The 19,799-nt window shown below is 48.8% G+C and overlaps 6 protein-coding genes across 6 annotated transcripts; all 6 read left to right on the plus strand.

Annotated features, from left to right (window-relative positions):
* The first annotated feature begins 1,951 nt into the window (after positions 1-1,951).
* On the plus strand, positions 1,952-4,541 carry F5J12DRAFT_847146 (uncharacterized protein). Its single transcript, XM_051746369.1, has 12 exons — positions 1,952-2,287; positions 2,345-2,423; positions 2,475-2,545; positions 2,601-2,907; positions 2,967-3,050; positions 3,107-3,172; positions 3,222-3,330; positions 3,386-3,701; positions 3,764-4,029; positions 4,091-4,120; positions 4,189-4,200; positions 4,259-4,541. Exons 1-12 carry the CDS (start codon positions 2,026-2,028, stop codon positions 4,322-4,324), a joined length of 1,668 nt encoding a protein of 555 aa, XP_051597729.1. The 5' UTR covers positions 1,952-2,025; the 3' UTR covers positions 4,325-4,541.
* A 697-nt stretch (positions 4,542-5,238) lies between these two features.
* Positions 5,239-6,740, plus strand: F5J12DRAFT_847161 (uncharacterized protein). Its single transcript, XM_051746370.1, has 4 exons — positions 5,239-5,256; positions 5,310-5,565; positions 5,624-5,675; positions 5,729-6,740. Exons 2-4 carry the CDS (start codon positions 5,447-5,449, stop codon positions 6,461-6,463), a joined length of 906 nt encoding a protein of 301 aa, XP_051597730.1. The 5' UTR covers positions 5,239-5,256; positions 5,310-5,446; the 3' UTR covers positions 6,464-6,740.
* Positions 6,741-7,450: 710 nt separating this feature from the next.
* Positions 7,451-9,419, plus strand: F5J12DRAFT_951999 (uncharacterized protein; the record flags this gene model as incomplete). The annotated part of the gene is made up of 6 exons (XM_051749817.1): positions 7,451-7,633; positions 7,687-7,721; positions 7,775-8,022; positions 8,081-8,132; positions 8,186-9,065; positions 9,124-9,419. Exons 1-6 carry the CDS (start codon positions 7,513-7,515, stop codon positions 9,417-9,419), a joined length of 1,632 nt encoding a protein of 543 aa, XP_051597731.1. The 5' UTR covers positions 7,451-7,512.
* A 1,261-nt stretch (positions 9,420-10,680) lies between these two features.
* F5J12DRAFT_952001 (uncharacterized protein) lies at positions 10,681-12,463 on the plus strand (the record flags this gene model as incomplete). The annotated part of the gene is made up of 5 exons (XM_051749818.1): positions 10,681-10,747; positions 10,801-10,835; positions 10,868-11,145; positions 11,204-11,255; positions 11,309-12,463. The coding sequence occupies 5 exons, from the start codon at positions 10,681-10,683 to the stop codon at positions 12,248-12,250; spliced, it is 1,374 nt and encodes a 457-aa protein (XP_051597732.1). The 3' UTR covers positions 12,251-12,463.
* A 1,448-nt stretch (positions 12,464-13,911) lies between these two features.
* Positions 13,912-15,820, plus strand: F5J12DRAFT_270215 (uncharacterized protein). Its single transcript, XM_051738676.1, has 5 exons — positions 13,912-14,207; positions 14,257-14,291; positions 14,350-14,606; positions 14,658-14,709; positions 14,763-15,820. Exons 1-5 carry the CDS (start codon positions 14,084-14,086, stop codon positions 15,651-15,653), a joined length of 1,359 nt encoding a protein of 452 aa, XP_051597733.1. The 5' UTR covers positions 13,912-14,083; the 3' UTR covers positions 15,654-15,820.
* Positions 15,821-16,705: 885 nt separating this feature from the next.
* F5J12DRAFT_895097 (uncharacterized protein) lies at positions 16,706-18,105 on the plus strand (the record flags this gene model as incomplete). The annotated part of the gene is made up of 5 exons (XM_051747804.1): positions 16,706-16,829; positions 16,883-16,917; positions 16,976-17,214; positions 17,272-17,323; positions 17,377-18,105. The coding sequence occupies 5 exons, from the start codon at positions 16,706-16,708 to the stop codon at positions 18,103-18,105; spliced, it is 1,179 nt and encodes a 392-aa protein (XP_051597734.1).
* Positions 18,106-19,799: the final 1,694 nt, after the last annotated feature.

Below are 19,799 nucleotides of genomic sequence, written 5' to 3' on the forward strand. Positions count from 1 at the left end.
TCCTTCATGCATTGTCACTTCTGTAGGGGAATGCAAGAGGTGGGGCAAGTTGGCAATGTATGTGCTGCCTAAGGCAATGGAGAGCATATGGCTTACTGCCAGAGAGAATGAGTGGGTGTTTAGAATTGGGTCTGCTGGAGAGGCATGGGTGAGTCGCTTGTAGTTGGATTTGTAACCTATAACCCTCCTCAATAACTCTACAATCACAGCTGACTGCAGTAGCGATGGGCATGGTGATGGTGATTTGCTCACTTGTACTTGTGAACATGCCTTGCTGACAATTCTTTGATTTTCCATTTAGTGCACATACCAGGTCAGCTGCAACTTTCCTTCATCATTTTGCTCATAAGTTTATGTATGCAACCCAATTCTAATAGAACGACCCACAACATATCTCTAGTCTTGTGAGACGCATCCTATACCAGTTTATCGGACCAACTTAAGGTGCCATTCACCCTGCAAATGCGAAGTCCAAGTTTTCGACTTCAGCTTCAGTTAAGAGGGTCACGTGATGTGTCTAGAACTGGGTTGACTGGAGATGCATTGGTGAGTCGCTCGACATTGAATTTCTAACTTCATAACCTTGCCTATTAACACTTGGATCACATCCGACTCCAGCAGCAACCGGTATAGTGATGGTGAAGTGTTTTCTTTTGCCAGCCGTATTTCCAGAACATGCTATGCTGACAATTTTTGATTGGGCGTTTAATGCATATACTAGGTCAGCTTCAGTTTTCCTATATACTACTGCCGACGTCTTTTTGCTCACGTGTTTATGCATGCCACACTATTCTAATAGAACGAGGCTCATCGGGCCAAATTAAAAAATGATCTTGGTAATGGAAAGTTGGGGAAAGAATTCATCTGCACACTACCTGTTGTTTTGTTTATGCTTTTGCCTACAAATTATGTATCAATGCTTTGTATAGCCCTGCCAGTTATATAGTGAAGTCATGTCAACGGCGTTCATCACGAGTCGTTGACATAAAACATCTGCGAGGCTGGTATTCATACTGCGTCTAGCTGTGAATACTAGTATCTGCCCTCCTCGAGTCATTTACAAACAGTTGATAAAGTTATTCCAACTGACTGCTACTCATCAGCTCATCAACAACCAGCCTGAACCGGTGACAGACCCAGAAATTCGTCAGAAAGAAGTCTGAGGTGGTGCTTCATGTGCAGCTGCGATAGCTTGCTGCAGTCGGCCACGCAAGTCCCTTGTGTGACGACAAAAAAGACTCTGCCATGGCGGGCGTCCCACAATGAGAGATACACGTAGTATCTTGAAGGGCGCGTATCGATCGTCTTTGCCCCGGCAGGGAATGCCCAGATTATAAAGATAATCAGAGAGTGAATGGTGGAGAAAGTGTCTGTAAGGAAACTCACCCAGCCAATCAACCAATCAGTTGACTGGTCCGGTCCCTCATGCTACAATCGCTAAGGTTTGAATCAGACACACTGATCGGATGTATGCCCAGGAAGCATCTTTGGTGGTATGGTCAACACAACGCCTTTGGGTCCCCTCCTCCCAGGTTGCTCGTAAGCTCCATCGGAAAGCGTAGAAGAGATTGGCGTGAGCTTGAGACCGGTTGGAGCTCCGAGTCTCGCCTTTGACTGCTCTGGCAGGTCAGCTAGTCAGGGATGACCGGTGACTTTTCGAAGCTGTACCGTGGTTGCACCTTGATGACCTGACGGTAACTTGACGATAGAACCCTACTGATTCCGGCTCAACGGTGGAGGCTATGTAGTGGGCGTTTGCCGGCAGTGGAGGTCTGCGGAGAGCAAGTTATCGATTATCCTCCTGCGAAAACGGCCACCATAGTCATGAAAGACCCGGGCTTGTGTACACCCCTGTGTACCTGAGTTAGCCTACCTTTGTGTTTCGGGACGTGCCATCGAAGACGAATGATTCACTTGATTTCGAAAAGTGATCCGGGTCACACACAAGTAATTTGAGACACAAATTTAGGCTTCAGGGCATGTCACGGCCGAACACCTCTCTTCCCCAATCCCCACACCATTGCCATGCCCGCGCAAGTTGACGCTCATGGCGAAGGACCAGACCCTCCACCGCAGCCGAAACCGCCTCCATTGTCGCGAGTACCTTCATACATTCAGTTTGCCCCGCGGCATGCGATCGAATCATTCGAAAACCTCGTTGCTTTAGCAAATCACCAGGAACGACTCCGAGATGCTCGTAAGATCATATGGCGGGATAGAGGCGAACCCGTCGTCGAGTTGGAGGACCTTTGGGAGTGTTTAGAGCATGCTGGCAGGGGTGGAATGCGTATGTCATATCTCAATTCGTCATATAGTCTCGGACTGCGACATAGCGTCTTTGCAGGAGCTGGCACTATTGCATTTATGTTGCGTGCAGGCCTCAACATAATACTAGCCACCCTTCGACTCGGACAAGTTCCCAAGTAAGTTTGTGAACTTAGTATGTAGTGGACATTCATGCACCGGACACACAGGAAGATGCGGTACGCTCTTATTCGCCACGCCATCTTTGGCAAAGATTCATTTAGGTTTGCTGCGATGTTGGGCAAGTCGAAACTCTGCACTATTGCTCACCGAGAGATTTTTGACCAAGTTCTCAGGTTCTTTCGTGGCACTTTATAAATTCACCCTAAATGCTTTCCCCATCCTTCTACCCCAGCCAGCTGAACCGCCACCTTCTCCGTTCGAAGAGTCCGAGGATGAAAGCGAACCCACCACCCCTGACCAAGTCATGACTTCACAAAAGCGGGTAAGATTCTCATTGTCTGCCCATGCGCAGGAGGTTTGGGTCCGCAAGCGAACGTATCGTTGGCATGCAGCGTTGGCTGGTGCTGTTGCCGGAAGTCTTGCTGTTATGTTCGAAAAACGCTCCCGACGGATAGCGATTGCTCAACAGTTGTTTGTAAGGTGAGTTTGGCCGCGGATATGCATGCATTTTAGGAATTGGTTCCACGCCCTCATCCCAGAGGGCTGCAAGGCTCGTACAATGCATTTACATCTAAAAATGGGTTCCACATACCTCATGGAGAAGCACTGCTGTTTTGTATCTGGTACGTTATGGCCTCATAACTCTTAAGAAATGGTCTTCCGATCACTTTTGCGTTAGTTCCACCCAGATCGTACACGCGCTGTTCTGCCGACCCGATACCCTTGCAAGGTCTTACGAGATTTGGTAGGAATTACTTATTCGTATCCCCGTTCAGCGTCTCATAGTTGGGAAGGCTTAGTAACGCCTCCGGAGCTTCACGCCAAGCAATCAAGATGGTTCGAGATATGAATTTAACTGGCTCTTTCGACGTTCAAGATATTGATAAGATCCTCCAACGCAGTGTAGACCTTTAAATTTCGTTTTCGGGGTTCGCTGGTTTGACTAACGTCTCTGCAGGACGTAATACCTGCCAACCGCACTGCCCTCCTCGCGGTCCAGGCACTGGCTAGTGGCGATCCTCCTGATTTTGGCTTATACCCACCATGTAATGCTATCCACCCATGGGTAGAATCTTGTCGAAGAGTCCCCATACCACGATTGATGGCGGTATTCAAATGGGCATTCCCAATATATGGCGCGCTGCACTTCCTACCGATGATATTATTTAAGCGGAAGGCCTTTCTCTCGAAACCCATCCACATGCTGGGGAAAGCGGGATTGGGTACGATACGGAGCTCGGCGTTTTTAGCAGCGTTTGTGGCTTCCTTCCAGTGTGAGTCCCTTCCTTTTTTTCTGTGATATCCCGAGCTCCGTTTCGCCTAACACATTTACTAGCATGGGTTTGCTTGAAGCATTACATCTACGAAGTTCTTTCTTCTCAGAAAACTCTTAGGCTACCAAAGAGCATGATCAATTTCTTCGTGTCTAAATATTCCTACGCGTTAGGGGGATTCCTTGGTGCGTTATCGCTTTTTATAGAAGAACGTAGGAGGCGGGGCGAGTTGGCGATGTATGTACTGCCCAAAGCGATGGAGAGCGCATGGCTTACTGCCCGAGGGAAAGGTTGGGTGTTTAGAACCGGGTCGGCTGGAGAGGCATTGGTGAGTCGCCTGCGGTTGGATTTGCAACTTATGATCTTCCTTATTAACACTTCGATCGCAGCTGACTGCGGTAGCGATGGGTATGGTTATGGTGAAGTGTTCTTTCCTGCTCGTATTCCTGGAATCTGCATTGCTGACAGCTTTTGATTTGCCGTGTAGTCCATATACCAGGTCAGTTTCAACTCTTCTATATACTACATCCCACGCTTTTTTGCTCACATTCTAATAGAATGATCCACAACATCTCTCTGGTCTCGTGAGGCGCATCCTATACCAGTTCATCGGGCCAAATTAAGGAATGATCTGGGTAATGTGAAGTCGGGGGAAATTTTCATCTACATATCCTATCTGTTGTTTTATTTACGTCTTTACCTATAAATTATGTATCAGTGCTTTTCATGGTCCTGCTTTGTAGATGTTGCTGTGCCGTGCTGGATGGTTTTGAATCCTTCATCAGTGCGCATCTTTCCATTATCCTGTTTTCAAGGTGACTTTAAATTTTTGGGGACAAGTATCGATGGTTTGCATGGTCCTGCCTCGTAGGTGTTGTACTGGATGATCTTTGGAAGCCTTCTTTGGTGCGTATCTTCGCATTACCTTGTTTACTTAAACTTGTAGGTGACTTCATCGACACAACATGAGGGGCAACACTACCGGGTCCAGACCCTCTTGCGTTGCGACTTTCAGGTATTTCATTCTTCTCGATGTGAATCCCCCGGTTTCTTTGTCCTGCTAACATTTCTGAAGGCTTAGTGGCTGACGTTTATCGTTCCTTGCTGCCGTCTCTTTTGGCTTGCGAACATTACCGAACTTGGTTGTGTACTGATGGGAAGGCCCACCATCTATGTAGGTTTACCATTAACTATCGCAAAACCACCGCAATCTGTAGACCTTCCTTAACATGGTATGTATAAGTTACAAGCCGCTACTGGCAAGAGTGTACAGCCCTACTATATCCATCCCCAGGTTTTCTTTATTTGGCGTCTATTTTCCCTGTTCCTCTGACCTTCTGCTCGCAAGGATGCGATCGACGCACCTCTTGCTGCCCGTTTTCTTCGTTTCTTCGCTCCTATTGATGGCGATGGTATCCGTACCGGTGGGAGCGGCCACCGAATGTGGTCCTCTGGCCGTCTCCTGGACAGGTGAATCCATATTCACAGCTCTCAGTGCGCTCGTGTGCATTGGCGCACAGGCGGCCAAAGCCCCTTCTGGATCTTTATTTTCCTCGTGAGTTCACCTCCTGCGTATTGGGCAACCTGTCTTATACATCGGTTTCAAAGGTCGACCACTCCACTGTATAGTACCCTGTACCATCCTCGGCATACAGCGGAAACCAAGGAAATTACACCATTCCTTAATTGTCACCGCCACAAGGGCAACAGTTTGTGTTGTCGATGTATGATGAAACCGGGTCGTTATGGGGGGTACAACTGATCTGTTACAAGTGGCAGGGCCCACCAATGGCTCCAGCTGCAACACAACTTTGTCCCAGGTTTTCTCATTCGCATATTCCTCGTCAGCTCTCCAGCAATGCGTGTACGTCTTAGCGATACGACTGTCATGGGCGCTGATACTAATGCGTCACTCTACCCAGATTCTACGTCTTCAACGACTACCAAGGAGCGGTACTGCCTGTTTCTATCATGGTCAGTAATAAGTTGCTGTGCGTGCCCCCTGCTAACGCTCAAGTCAAATGCAGGCGATCATTCCTGGGGGGGAGTCCATCATGCTTCGATCGGATGTGACAATGATGAGCGACGACTGGACGGCAGATGTTCAAGCGGGGGCCTCGAATGATGCTTCTTGCCTAAGCTCCACCCCTTCTTCCTCGGAAAGCATCCTGCTGTTGTTACAACCGGGGACTTCCTCTCCGTCTACCATCTCTCCGTCTATCAGCCATACCGGTTCTAGTTCCTCAACTAACAGTTTTGTTGCAACTATTGCTGGAGTAGCAGTCGGAGGTGTATTTGCACTTGCTGCACCGGTGACCCTTGGACTGTGCCTCATCCAAAGGAGGCGCAGAAATGATTCTACTTACTCCCATCTTGGGCCACATAGTTCACCTCCTTTACACCCGGGAGACCTTTACCGCTTCGATGTATCTACGACTGCACAGGGATACTCCCTTCAATACGAAAGAGACCGTGCCCCGTCCTTCGTGCTGCCAGGTCAAACTTCACCCAGGATGGCCCTCCCCGCTCTGCAGAACACCCACAGTTTATCCCGTACCTCAACAACCCTGCAGCAAGACTCCGTTGCCAACATACCGTCGGTACCGTCATTTTCCGGGTCCACGCGGCACAATAATGTCCATGCGCATGCAGAGTGTGTTTCAGCTCCCGCATCCCAGGTCATCTACTTTCTGCCATCGTACTCGGAAACTTCAGGGCCCAGGGGCCATCACCATCGCCAGCAAAGAAGGGCGGGTATTTAGAACTTGGTGAACAGGAGAGGCAGCAGTTGGATTTTTAACTTTATCGCCCTCCCTTATTCACACTTTTATTACAGCTAACTGCGATAGCAATGGGTATGGGGGATGGTGAAGGGTTTGCTTCCCCCACATGTATATCCGGAACATACTTACGTTACCGATAACTTTTGATTCGCTGTTTAGCGCATATGCCAGGTCAGCTTCGGTTTTCCCACACACTACATGTGATGTCTTTTTTCTCACGTATTTATCCGTGCTTACACCATTCCAATAGAACGACCCAAAACATCACCCTGGTCTCGTGAGACGCATCCTATACCAGACCACCGTGCCAAATCAAAAATGAACTCGGTAATGTAAGCATGGAAGGAAAAACATCTACATATTCTACTTCTTCTTTTATTTATGTTCCTATAATTTTATGCTCTGCTTGGTTCTGCTTTGTAAGTGCTGTACTTGATGATCTTTTTGAATTCTTTACCAGTGCACATCTTTCCATTACCCAGTTTAGAAGGTGACTTCAGGGTGCAATTTTTACTAACGTTGTCCTTTTTCGGGGCGCCCTTGACACCTTATGTATGTACTACCCTTTTACGGGATTTATCTCGGGTGCGACTTTTGGTACGAGGGGAATAGACATTCAACTCATTCCGTCCATACAACTTGGACGGTCAAACACTCTTGGGTTCAGTCCCTCCTCGTTGCCACTTTCAGGTAGTTCACTCTTTAAATATGAATCCCTAGGTTTCCTCACTCTCGCTAACGTTTCTGAAGGTTCAATGACTGGCGTGTATCACTCCTTCTCCCACCTGCTGGCTTGCGAATACTGCTGTGATTGATAGGAACTCCACCATCAATGTATGCTTACGATTAACTATCGCAAAATCACCGCAATCTGCAGACCTTGCTTAACCTGGTCTTTAAGCTCCAATCTGCATGGCAAGTTGGCCAAGTATAGCCCCATGATCGCAGGATATCACGGAGATATCCACCATTAGGTTTCTCAATCTGGCGTTTATTTTCCCTGTTTCTCTGATTTTCTGTTCCCAAGGATGCGTTCGATGCACCTCCTTGGGTCCATCTTGTTCCTCTCCTTGCCTATAGGGATGGCCAAGGCGTCCCTGTCAGTGGGAACGGCCACCGAATGCGGTCCTCTGGCCGTCTCCTGGACAGGTAAATTCTTCATATGCCCAGCTCTCAGTGCGCTCATGTGTGTTTGCGCACAGGTGGCCAAAACTTCCTCTGGATCTTTATTTTCTCCGTGAGTTCGCCTCCTGTGTGTTAGGCAACCTGTTCTATACACCGGTTTCAAAGGTCAACTACTCCTCTACATGGTACCCCGTACCATCCTCGGCATACAGCGGAAACAAAGGAAATTACACCATTCCTCAATTGCCATTGTCACAAGGGCAGCAGTTCGTGTTGTCAGTGTATGATGAAGCCGGGTTCATTACGGGGAGTACATCCGATCTATTGCAAGTGGAGGGGCCCACCGATGGCTCTAGCTGCAACACAACCTCATCCCAGACTTTCTCATTCGCGTTAGCTCTCCAGCCATGTGGGTATGTCTTAGTGATACGACTGTCATGGGCGTTGATGCTGATGTGTCACTCTACCCAGACCCTACATCTTCAACGACTATCAGGGAGCGGTACTGCCTGTTTCTATTATGGTCAGTAATATGTTGCCGTGCATGCCTCCTGCCAGTGCTCAAGTCAAATGTAGGCAATTGTTCCTGGGGGAGAGTCTATCATCCTTAGTTCGAATGTGACAACGACGAGCTACAATTGGACGGCAGATGTACAAGCCGGGGCTTCGATTATATTTTCGATGTTGGATGCTGATAGCAACTCAGGCGGCTGTTCTCTGCTTCAAGCAGTGGATGATACTTCTTGCCTAGACTTCGTCGGCACTACCAACTTCAACGTTTCAGAGGCAGAACTCGCTTCAGGGGAAACATTCGACGGTGTTTCCTTCGCCTCTGTCCTCCCTTCGCCTCTTACCCTTCCGTTAACCACCTCCGCGTCTACCGGTCGGACTGGTTCTAGCCCTACATCTACCAGTCAGACTGGTTCTAGCCCTGCATCTACCAGTCGGACTGGTTCTAGCCCTACATCTACCAGCCAGACTGGTTCTAACCCTATGTCTACCACTCACACTGGTTCTGGCTCCCCAACGACCCTTTCTTCTGCTGCTATCGCTGGAGTGGTGGGTGGAGTTGTGGTTATACTTTTTGTGTTGGTGATCTACTGCTTGTGCCTTCGCCGTAGGAAGCGCAAGGACAGTTCCACGTACCCTACTCCTACGACACTTGATGTGCATCCTGCACAAATGGGGAACCTTCATCACGGCCCGGATACACCTGTGGCTGCTTACGCATACCACGTTCTATATCAAAGTGACCACGACCAGCCCTTCGTGTCGCCAGGTCGGACTATGCAGAGTATTATCCACCCTTACGCGCAGGAGACCTACACTTTCCACCGTGCCTCGGCCACCCTGCAGCAAGACCCCTTTGCCGACACTACCAATTGTGATTTTGCCGTCGATAATGATACAGACATACCATTGGGTCCGCCATCTGCCGGGTCCGCGGTGCGGCACAGTTCGTCGTAGAACACGCTCCGCCTACCGTATCACAGGTCACTGACCTTCCGCCACAGTACTCGGAAGGGCCAGGGCCCACAGTAAGACAACGCTCAGTACCGCGACCTCTCGTCAGGGACAGACCTTGCCTATATCCCGAAGTCCTTTGATCAAATTCCCCGCTACCTGCAACCTCACTCCCATGATAGTAGTCATGATTCACGTCTTACTTGTATACAGATTATCATTTTGGATACCACAACTTTGTTTGCATTCGGATAATGAGTCGAGTTTTGGTTCATCTTCTAGTAATACTCCAATCCATGCTCTCATTGTTGGATTTTTCGATCGGTATCTCCTGAAGAAGCTCTGATGTGATAGTTTACAAATAGATTCCATTACTTCGACAGGAGTATCCAAGTACATCTGTATATGATGCGAGGGACAATGTAGAGCTAGTTTCACAGGGCATGGGAGAACGGACCCACGGTAAATTTCCGCATTGGCAGCTATCGGGCACCAATCGACCCAGGGTGCTTTGAGGTACGAAAGGAATTCAGGTAGCGAAGAAAGGCTGCGGCGCGCGGCGTCTCCAGCCTGGGTGAGTTGCAGAGAGGGACAACTTATCAAACAGAGAAATCATGACAAATACAGCTAAGTAGGAACGCGAGACGAACACGAAGAGAACAGAGAGGCAGATGGGTTGGGTGACAAAAAACTGCGCTAGGGTTGAGAGACAGGCCAGGAGAGTTAGAAAAGGGTAGCTACAGGAATTGGCCCACCTAGCGGGATGACGGGAAAAAGTCGAGGCGAACCCCTGTGACCACCATCTCACCAAGGCTGCAGGGCAGAGCAGCAAGGACAGGCGACATGATGACGCTGATGACGCATGGGCAAAGCCATTGGCGGCTGAGAGCTTCGGCCGCAGGCAGCCCCGAGGTAAGGACCTCGTCAGTGGCGGTCGCACCCAGTTGGTTAGTCTCGTACAAAGAAATTTAAACCTGAGAAAGTTGCGTTCAAGTCAACTTCAGTCAAGTTCACTACTTTCCCACAACTTACAGTTGTCGACCGTGACCTGTGTTCACTGAGTGGCAGAACACCGCACGTATATACGATTTTATGAGATCATCGGACTTATCCAGGGTGCGACTTCTGGTGTGAAGGGGAATGTACGTTCAACTCGTTCCATCGATGCGACTTGAACGGTCAACACTCCTGGGTCCAGACCCTCTTCGTTGCCACTTTCAGGTAGTTCACTCTTTTTGAATATGAATCCCCAAGTTTCTTCACTCTTGCTAACTAACGTTTCTGAAGGCTCAATGACTGACGTTTGTCGCTCCTTCTACCATCTCTTTTGGCCTGCGAACGCCGCTATGCATTGGTGGGTACAGCATCATCAATATACGCTTACGAGTAACGATCGTAAAATCATCGCAACCTGCAGACTTCGCTTAACCTAGTTTTTAGGCCCCCAGCCGCATGGCTAAGTATAGCCCCATAACCACAGGACATCACGGAGATATTAGGTTTCCCGACCCGGCGTTTACTTTCCCTGTTTCTCTGACCTTTCGCTCGCAAGGATGCGTCCGATGCACCTCCTTAGGCCCATCTCATTCTTTTCCTTGCCCATATGGATGGCCAAGGCGTCCGTGTCAGTGGGAACAGCCACCGAATGCGGTTCTCTGGCCATCTCTTGGACAGGTGAATTCTTCATATGCCCAGCTCTCAGTGCACTCATGTGTATTGGTGCACAGGCGGCCAAAGTTCTTTCTGGATCTTTATTTTCCCTGTGAGTCCATCTCCTGCGTATTAGGCAATTAGTCCCATGCACCGGTTTCAAAGGTCAACTACTCCTCTACATGGTACCCTGTACCATCCTCGGCATACAGTGGAAACCAAGGAAATTACACCATCCCTCAATTGCCACTGCCACAAGGGCAACAGTTCGTGTTGTCAATGTATGATGGAGCCGAGTTCATTACGGGGGGTACATCCGATCTGTTACAAGTGGCGGGGCCCACCGATGGCTCCAGCTGCAACACAACCTCGTCCCAGACCTTCTCATTCGAAGATTCTTCGTTAGCTCTCCAGCAATGTGGGTACGTCTTAGTGATATGTCCATCGTGGGCGTTGATGCTAATGTCTCACTCCACCCAGATCCTACCTCTTTGACCACTATCAGGGAGCGGTACTGCCTGTTTCTATTATGGTCAGTAATACGTTGCTGTGTGTACCTCCTGCCAACGCTCAAGTCAAATGCAGGCGATCATTCCTGGGGGAGAGTCCATCATCCTTCAATCGGATGTGACAACGGTAAACTACACCTGGACGGCAAATGTACAAGCCGGGACCTCGATTATATTTTCGATGTTGGATGCTAACGACAACTCAGGCGGCTGTTCTCCGCTTCAAACAGTGGGGGCCTCGAATGATGCTTCTTGTCTGGGCTCCACCTCCGCGTTATCCACTGCAAACATCCCGCAGTCATCACAGCCGGGGTCTTCCTCTCCGTCTGCTACCCAGCCATCTACTATCTCTCCGTCTGCTACCCAGCCATCTACTATCTCTCCGTCCACCACCCCTCCGTCTTTTACTCTTCCATTAACTACCGCTCCGTCCACCACTCAGGCTGGTTCTAGCTCCTCAACGGCCCTTTCTACTGCCACTATCGCTGGTGTGGTGGGTGGAGGTGTGGTTGCGCTTGCGGCACTAGTGATCTTCGGCTTGTGCCTTGTCCATAGGAAGCGCAGGGACAGTTCCACCTACCCTGTTCCTATGGCACGTGATGTGCATCCATACCAAGGTGACCACGACCAACCCTTCGTATCGTCAGGTCGGACTATCCGGAGGATTTCCCGCGCTTACGAACAGGAGACCCACAGTTTCCACCGTGCCTCATCAACCCTGCAGCAAGGCCCCTTTGTCGACACTATCAATCCGAATTTTGCCGCCCATAATGATACAGGCATACCGTTGGGACCTTCATTTGCCGGGTCCGCGGCGCGGCACAATATCGTTGTAGAACATACTCCGTCTGCCCTATCGCAGGCCACCGACCCCCCTCCACAATACTCGGAAAGGCCGGGGCCCGCAGCAGGACAACGATCAGTACCGCGACCTCTATCGTCAGGGACAGACCTTGCCTATGTCCCGAGGTCCTTTGATCAAATTCCCCGCTACCTGCAACCTCACTCCCCACGATAGTAGTCATGATTCACGTCTCACTTGTATACAGATTATCATTTCGGATACCACAGCATTTCTGGCTCTTTGAGTTTTCACTTTTGTGGGTAGTTTTCAGCCTACTATGCACTTTCCCATACCCTTCGCAGATATTTGTGGACGTTCCGTTAATAAGTTTTGATTCATCCTCTAGTAATGCCCTAATCTATGCTGCCATTGGCGAGATCTCTTGAAGGAGCTCTGAAAGCGTACGCAAGGGTTTGACAGTTTACAGACTGTTTGCGATTGACGATCGCGAAATCGCCACAGGCCATACTCGACCCTGCTTTAAGTCATCATAGCCCCCAACTCGACTCCATCCGTTTGCTGATGCTAATGACAAACCGTCTGAATCTCCAACGACTTGACACCCGGACCTCATGTTCTCTTTGACGTTTCTTTCCCTTTTCTCTACTTAGTCTCGTGTACATAGGTACACAAAGACCTATACTTGTAGATACCTTCCCCAGTTTTATCAAGAGACACCTTGCCTAGTTCCTTCTGAGCAAGCTCGAGACCCTTTCAACTGAAACTACCTTACCATGAGACTTGTCGCCCTCAGCGTCCCGTTACACGGCCGCTTCGATGTTGGATGCTGATATCAGCTCAGGCGGCTATTCTCTGCTTCAAACAGTGGGGGGCTCCGAGTCGAGTGATGCTTCTTGCCCAAGCCCCACCTCCGAATCAGGAAATTAACACTTTACTATTTTCGACCTTTTTGTGACTTTTTTTGACTTTTTTGTGACTATTGTGACTATTTGTGACTTTTTGGGAAGGAACCTATTATCTGTACTTTTCTTTTTGACCATATACAGCATTTTGAAGAATGAAAAGAGAACAGAATCTATTGAGACAACTAAGTGATGACATATCTAAGCCAAGAAGACTAGAAAATGTCTGAAAATTCAGAGATATTGAGCCATTGGTGTGATGCACACTGTCTGAGAGAAAAATCACAATATCTCTTTGGAACCTCCATCAATTTGAATGTATGTGGTATCTACTGAAAGCTATGAACTAGGTGGTTTGAACAAGACTAAAATCAGCAAGAAAAGTGCAGCCATGCCTGCAGGACATGGGTAATGATAGTAGATTCCTTCCCAAAAAGTCACATTAGTCACAAAAAGTCAAAAATAGTAAAGTGTTATTTTCCTGATGTCTGCTTCATCCAAAAACATCCCGCTGTCATTACAACCGGGGACCTCCTCTCCATCCGCCACCTCTCCGTCTATCACCTCTCCATCTGCCATCTCTCTGTATATCAGCCATGCCGGTCTATTTCCTCAACAAACATTAGGAGTAGATATTGCTCCGCGGTGGCAATACGCACTGTGGTTAATCCTATGGAAAGCCGGACCGAACTACCGTTCTCTCAATCAGAGCTACGAAAGTTTTTCCGCATCAGCACAATCATATTGGGCATTACCCCTGGGTCTAGCCGCCGGCCCCTCCAGTACGTTGACAACTTGACTTCCGCGCGTCAATGCCGCTTTCAGGTACTTCCCCCTTTTCAGTATGAAAGTATGAATATCTCTTGTTAACACTTCGATGAAGTCTTACTCTTACTCACGTTTATTGCTCCTTGCTACTATGCCTCTCTGGGACGGTTGTTCACCAATCGGAGCACCCACCCACAAGTTACCATGTCTGTTTGCGATTGACGATCACGAAATCACTACAGACCTTACTTAACTCTGCTTTAAGTCATCACAGGCCCCAGCCGCATGAGGTACAGGACTACTATATCTATCCCCAGGTTTTCCCGATCTGGCGTCTATTTTCCCTGTTTCTCTGACCCTCTGCTCCGCGATCGGGATGGGTTCAATGCAATTCCTGAGGCTCATCTTATTGCTGTCCTCGTTTCTATTAACGACGAAGGCATTCTCCGTGTTAGTGGGAGCAGCCGCGACATGCTCTCCTTTGACCGTCTCTTGGACGGGTAAGTCGTTCATATACCCAGCTCTTCTAGTGGGCTCATGTGTATTCAGGTGGCCAAAGCCCCTTTGTGATCTATATTTTCCCCGTGAGTTCGCATCCTGCCTTCTATTAGCCAACCCGTTCTAGATATTGCCATTACAAAGGCCAACTACTCGTCTTCATTTTACAACGTGCCATCCTCGGCATACAACGGAAACCAAGGATCTTATACCATTCCTCAACTGCCACTGCCACAAGGGCAACAATTTGCTTTGACGATGTCTGATGGAACCGGATTTGCTACGGGGGGTACAACTGATCTGATACAGGTGGCGGCATCCACCAGTAGTTCCAGCTGCAACACCGCCACATCCTTGGGTTTCACCTTCGTTGAAGCCTCGTCATCTCTACAGCAGTGCTTGTAAGTCTTAGTGACCACGGACGTTGATGCTGATATGTTACCGTACACTAGGCCCTATATCTTCAACGGATACCAGGGAGCGATACTTCCCGCTACTATTGTGGTTAGTAATATGTTGCCATACATGCCTCACGATTGCGCTCAATTCGAACGCAGGGGATCATTCCCGGGGGGGAGTCCTTTCTCATTCAGTCCGGTGTGACAACGACGAGTTACACGTGGACGGTAGATGTACAGGCCGGGACTTCGATCATGTTTGCGATGTGGGATACTAATGGCAACTCAGGCGGTTGTGCTGAGCTTCAATCTGTGGGGCCCTCGAACGATGCTTCTTGTCTAAGCTCGAGCTCCCCTTCATCCACTATAAGCATTCCGCAGTCATCACAATCGGGGTCTTCTTCTCCATCTACCACCGCTCCATCTACCACCTCTCCGTCTACTATTCAGACTGGTTCTAGCTCCCCATCAATCCTGTCTAGTGCCACTATCGCTGGAGTGGTGGGTGGAGGTGTGGTTGCACTTGCTGCGCTAGTGATCTTCGGCTTGTGCCTTGTCCGAAGGAGGAACAGGAACGATTCAAGGCATTCTGTTCCTACGCCACATAATGCACCTCCTTTACATTGGGAGGACCTTCATCAGGGCCCGGATACATCTATGACTGCACACATATACCCCCTTCAGCACCAAAGTGGTCATCTTCAGTCGTTCGTGCCGTCATCAGGGCAGACCATACCCAGGATGACCTATGGTTCACACCGTGGCTCGACAAGTCTGCCGCAAGATTCCTCTGCAGACGCTACGGGCGTACTGCCGGTACCGTCATTTATCGGGCCCATGACGCACAATATTGTTCACACGGATGTAGAACGTGCTCCTTCTACTGCATTACAAGCCATCGACCTTCCGCCGCAATACTCGGAAAGGCCGGGGCCCGCAGCAGGACAATCATCAGTATCACGGCCGCTATCGTCAGGGGCAGACCTTGCCCGTGTCCCGAAATCCTTCGATCAAACTCCCCGCTACCTGCGATATCACCCGCCACCATAGTTGTGATCCGCGTCTTACTTGTATATGAGAAACCATTTTGGATACTACAGCACCCCTGGCTAACTCTTTGTATTTTTGCTCTTTTTGATGGATTTTTGCCTATTATGTACGTTCCCATTCCCCTCGCAGATATTTGTGGGCATTCGCTGGTCAATGAATCTAGTTTTGATCCATCCTCCAGTAATGCCCTAATCAGTAATTACTTAATCAACTATGCTGTCACTGAATTTCTCGAGGTCTCTTGGGGAAGCTCTGCAAGCACATGCTAAAGGTGACGATTTACAAATAGATTTCAAGACCGGATTATGCATACATATATGAGTATGGTGCGGGAGACAGCGCGTAGGTAGCTGCACGACATGTGGGAGATGGCAGGTCGATGTACACAGATATTATGTAAGTTTTCTGAGCATAGAAAAACGCGTAAGAAAGCAAGTCGAACCGCCAAAAACCAAGACACATAAGTACGGAAGCGTGGAAAGCGTTATGTAAAAGCGCAACCAACAAAAAGAACAGGAAGAAAAAAAGTGAAAATGTCAAGGGAGTAATCTAAGTAAAAGAGAGACATCTTGCCTGCGTTTTGCGACTTTTCCTTGAGGGCAATTCACACCGTGGGATTTCTGGGAACTGCTTTCCTTTCTATTACATAATAGATCATCATATCATACACAGCCCCTCCGTATATGTCGCTTTATTTCCGTCAATGCCGCTTTCAGGTACTTCACTCTTTTCAGTATGAATCTCTCTTCTTGGTTGCCTCTAACACTCCAGTGAAGCATCACTGACGTTTATCGCTGGTTTCTACTACGTATATCTTTGATGCTGTCCTTGGTTGCACAATGATCAGAGCACCCACCAACTATGTCCGCTTGCGATCACAGCCAATCTCGCCGCAATCTGCTTAACTTGGTTTAAAAAAGGCCCCCAGCCACATGGTGTTGGCCAAGTACAGCCCTATGACCACAGCACTCCATTGCGGAAATGAGTCCATCACGTCGTTTTCCCAATCTGGCGTCTATTTTCCCTGTTTCTCTGGCCCCCTTCTCGCAAAGATGCGTTCGACGCACTTCCTGAAGCCTATCTTATTCCTTTTCTCGTCCCTATGGATGGCAAAGGCATTTTCTGTGTCAGTGGGAACAGCCTCTGAATGTGCTCCATTCACCGTTTCTTGGACGGGTAAGTCCTTCGTATGTACAGTCGTTAGTGGACTCATACATATTGGTGCGCAGGCGGACAGAGCCCTTTTCAGATTGCTATTTTCCCCGTGAGTTTTCCCCCTATCTATGTACTAGGCAACCTGTCTCAAGATAGCGGTTACAAAGGCTGATGATCCCCCGAGTTTCTATACCGCAACATCGTCACCTTATACCATTTCTCAACTTCTGCTGCCCCAAGGGACCCAGTTCGTGGTGACGATGTCTGATGCAACCGGGTTCGCAACTGGGGGTACAACTGACTTGATAACGGTGGCGGGGCCCTCCAGCGGCTCCAGCTGCAACACTACTTTTCCGACCCTGAGTTACTACTTCAGTGATACTTCGTTGCCTTTCCAACAATGCGGGTAAGTCTTAGAACTGTGACTGTCGTGGATGTTAATACTGATGCCACTCTTCCCTAGACCCTTTGAATTCAACGGATACCAGGGAGCGATACTGCCCGTTACTTTTCTGGTAGGCAATACGTTGCTGTGCATACCTCCTGCTGGCGCTCAAGTCAAATATAGGCGATCATTCCTGGAGGGGAATCATCTATCCTTGCGTCTGGTGTGACGACAACGACCTACACCTGGACGGCAGATGTACAAGCCGGGACCTCGATTATATTTTCGATGTTGGATGCTGAAAACAACACAGGCGGCTGTTCTCTGGTTCAAATAGTAGGGGGCTCGAACGATGCTTCTTGCCTGAGCTCCAACTCCCCTTCATCCACTGCAAGCATTCCGCAGGCGTCACAATCGGGGTCTTCCTCTCCCAGCCAAACTAGTTCTGGCTCTTCAACAACCCTCTCGGTTGCCGCTATCGCTGGAATTGCAGTCGGAGGTGTAGTTGCACTTGCTGCGCTGGCGATCCTCTTGTTATGCTTTATGCGAAGGAGGCGCAGGAATGATGTCACGTACTCCACTCCTATGCCATCTAATTCGCCTCCTTTACACTCGGAGGTCACTCCATACCCAAGCTCCTTCCTGCGGTCTGATCAGACTATATCCGGGATGACCCATCTTGCTCCGCAGGACACCTCCAATTTACCCCGTGCCTCGACAAGCTATAATGATACCAGCGTATCGTCAGCACCGCCATCTCCTCCGGGGAAGGGTTCCACGATCGTTATGACTCCTTCCGGGTCTACGCGGTACATTGTTCATACGGATATAGAGGATGCTTCGCACACCGCATCGCAGGTCATCGAACTTCCGCCTCAATACTCCGAAAGGTCGGGACTCACATGGCAATAATCACCATCGCGGTTTCTGTCGTTGAGAATTGAGTATGGAGTCACGGAGCTTGCCTATGTTTCGGATCAGAGTTCCGGCCACTTGCAACCTCACTTGCCACTACAGTCGTGATACGCGCCTTAGTTGCACATGGAACATTATTTTGAACATCGTAGCACATCTGGCTAACTTATTTTATTTTCGATTTCCCCGATTGTTGCTGGGCTGTTATGCATGTTCCCATTCCCCTCGCAGATATCTGTGTGCGTCAGTCTAGTCTTTGATGTTAGCATCGTTAGCTATGCAGCATGTGGGAGATAGAGCAGCCCGGTGCTTGACTTGAGCATCAAAAGTCTCACCGCCCAAGCGGACACCAGAGGAGCAGGATCTGAACTCGGATGTCCATTGGGATTCGTCGTCAATGCAGTGACAGATATAGGACGGTATATCCATCGTCAGAAGACTGGATATATAGTGACAATACTTGAGCGACGAGAGTTGGATCGCGGTGTCACTGCGGCTTGGTATTGTCCGCAGTAGGGATAACCTTTCTGAGTGTCGTATGGCGTACTTTGGGCGTCGGGGTCGAAGGTGCTCTCTGGTTCGAATAAGGTCACGGTGGAAGCGGCAGATGGGGGTACACTTCCATCAAATGTCAGCGTAATCACGGGACGTGCGTGCACGCTGTTTACGCCGTGGGGGTCCTCAGGACAAAGACCCAGAATACAAGCCGACAGCGAACGACTGAGGGAGGCAGCAGTATGGACTTCGAGGAGGTCCTCTCCAACACGAAGGTGAGCTATGAGTCCTCGAGCTGTGCTCTGTGTCGTGGTTCTTCAATATATATTGTGGTCCTTTCGGGCAAGCTCGATCCGTCAATTTGTTTGACTTCAAATCCTTTGTATCGGACTAGTCAACCATCTCGACCTAATCTCGACCTCAACAATACTGGCACAGCAACAGCAATACAAAAGACGACAACAATGACAGTGACGGTGACGACGATAAGAACGACATAACAATAATAGTACAACGACAGTACGAAACAATAGGACAATGAAGGCCACAGTATATCGTATGACAGTGAATTTCTCGAAGTAAGCAGTACCATCCTTGCTCTCACTTTCGTGCGACGAGCGGGCACCAGTGGCGGCCTATCATCTAACACCTAAAATTGACGATTACACGAAGACGAAGACGAAGACGAATACCAATATGATCATGTTCCCAGAAAACGCGAAGACTGTACCTGAAAATTGATTTCACATTTTACCGCAGGCAAAGTTTGAAGTTTTTGTGAATGTCTCAATGCTTGCCAATACTTCAAGTTTATGCGCACGTGTTGATTTTAGCTTCAAATTTTACGCATTTACGGTGGACGAGACTAGTAGTAGATCAGTTCCGTGATGGCATCCAACCTATAATTGCCTTAACGTGAGCTTGGAACTTTTGAGGGATTGTCGCAAAAAAAAGTAAAGTGCCATGACAATCCCGGTGGCTTGTCATGTGACTGAGATGCCTAATTCAATGGCATAACAATGGCAATGTAATGATATCTTATCTTGTCTTATCATATCAATGCCATAACAATACTCCATTCAGTATTTGGATGTGCACCTTAAGCCCAATGAATCATTGCAAGTGCATGTGACATGATCATTATTGATTTTCTGATCTAACTTATCAATTACATATCGTAATATTATGGGTCATTT

Source organism: Pisolithus orientalis, assembly GCF_024613125.1.
Source record: "Pisolithus orientalis strain OTSU chromosome Unknown F5J12scaffold_27, whole genome shotgun sequence".
In the NCBI taxonomy this organism is placed as follows: Eukaryota; Fungi; Basidiomycota; class Agaricomycetes; order Boletales; family Pisolithaceae; genus Pisolithus; species Pisolithus orientalis.

Excerpts from the sequence above, each read along its gene's own strand:
- F5J12DRAFT_847146 (XM_051746369.1), top strand. The coding sequence starts at position 2,026 with ATGCCCGCGCAAGTTGACGCTCATGGCGAAGGACCAGACCCTCCACCG. Across the intron at positions 3,702-3,763 it reads GTTTGTGGCTTCCTTCCAGT|CATGGGTTTGCTTGAAGCAT; the intron begins GTGAGTCCCTTC and ends CACATTTACTAG. Across the intron at positions 4,030-4,090 it reads GGTCGGCTGGAGAGGCATTG|CTGACTGCGGTAGCGATGGG; the intron begins GTGAGTCGCCTG and ends CTTCGATCGCAG.
- F5J12DRAFT_847161 (XM_051746370.1), top strand. The coding sequence starts at position 5,447 with ATGGGGGGTACAACTGATCTGTTACAAGTGGCAGGGCCCACCAATGGC. Across the intron at positions 5,566-5,623 it reads TCAGCTCTCCAGCAATGCGT|ATTCTACGTCTTCAACGACT; the intron begins GTACGTCTTAGC and ends CACTCTACCCAG. Across the intron at positions 5,676-5,728 it reads TACTGCCTGTTTCTATCATG|GCGATCATTCCTGGGGGGGA; the intron begins GTCAGTAATAAG and ends AGTCAAATGCAG.
- F5J12DRAFT_270215 (XM_051738676.1), top strand. The coding sequence starts at position 14,084 with ATGGGTTCAATGCAATTCCTGAGGCTCATCTTATTGCTGTCCTCGTTT. Across the intron at positions 14,292-14,349 it reads TTGTGATCTATATTTTCCCC|GCCAACTACTCGTCTTCATT; the intron begins GTGAGTTCGCAT and ends GCCATTACAAAG. Across the intron at positions 14,710-14,762 it reads TACTTCCCGCTACTATTGTG|GGGATCATTCCCGGGGGGGA; the intron begins GTTAGTAATATG and ends ATTCGAACGCAG.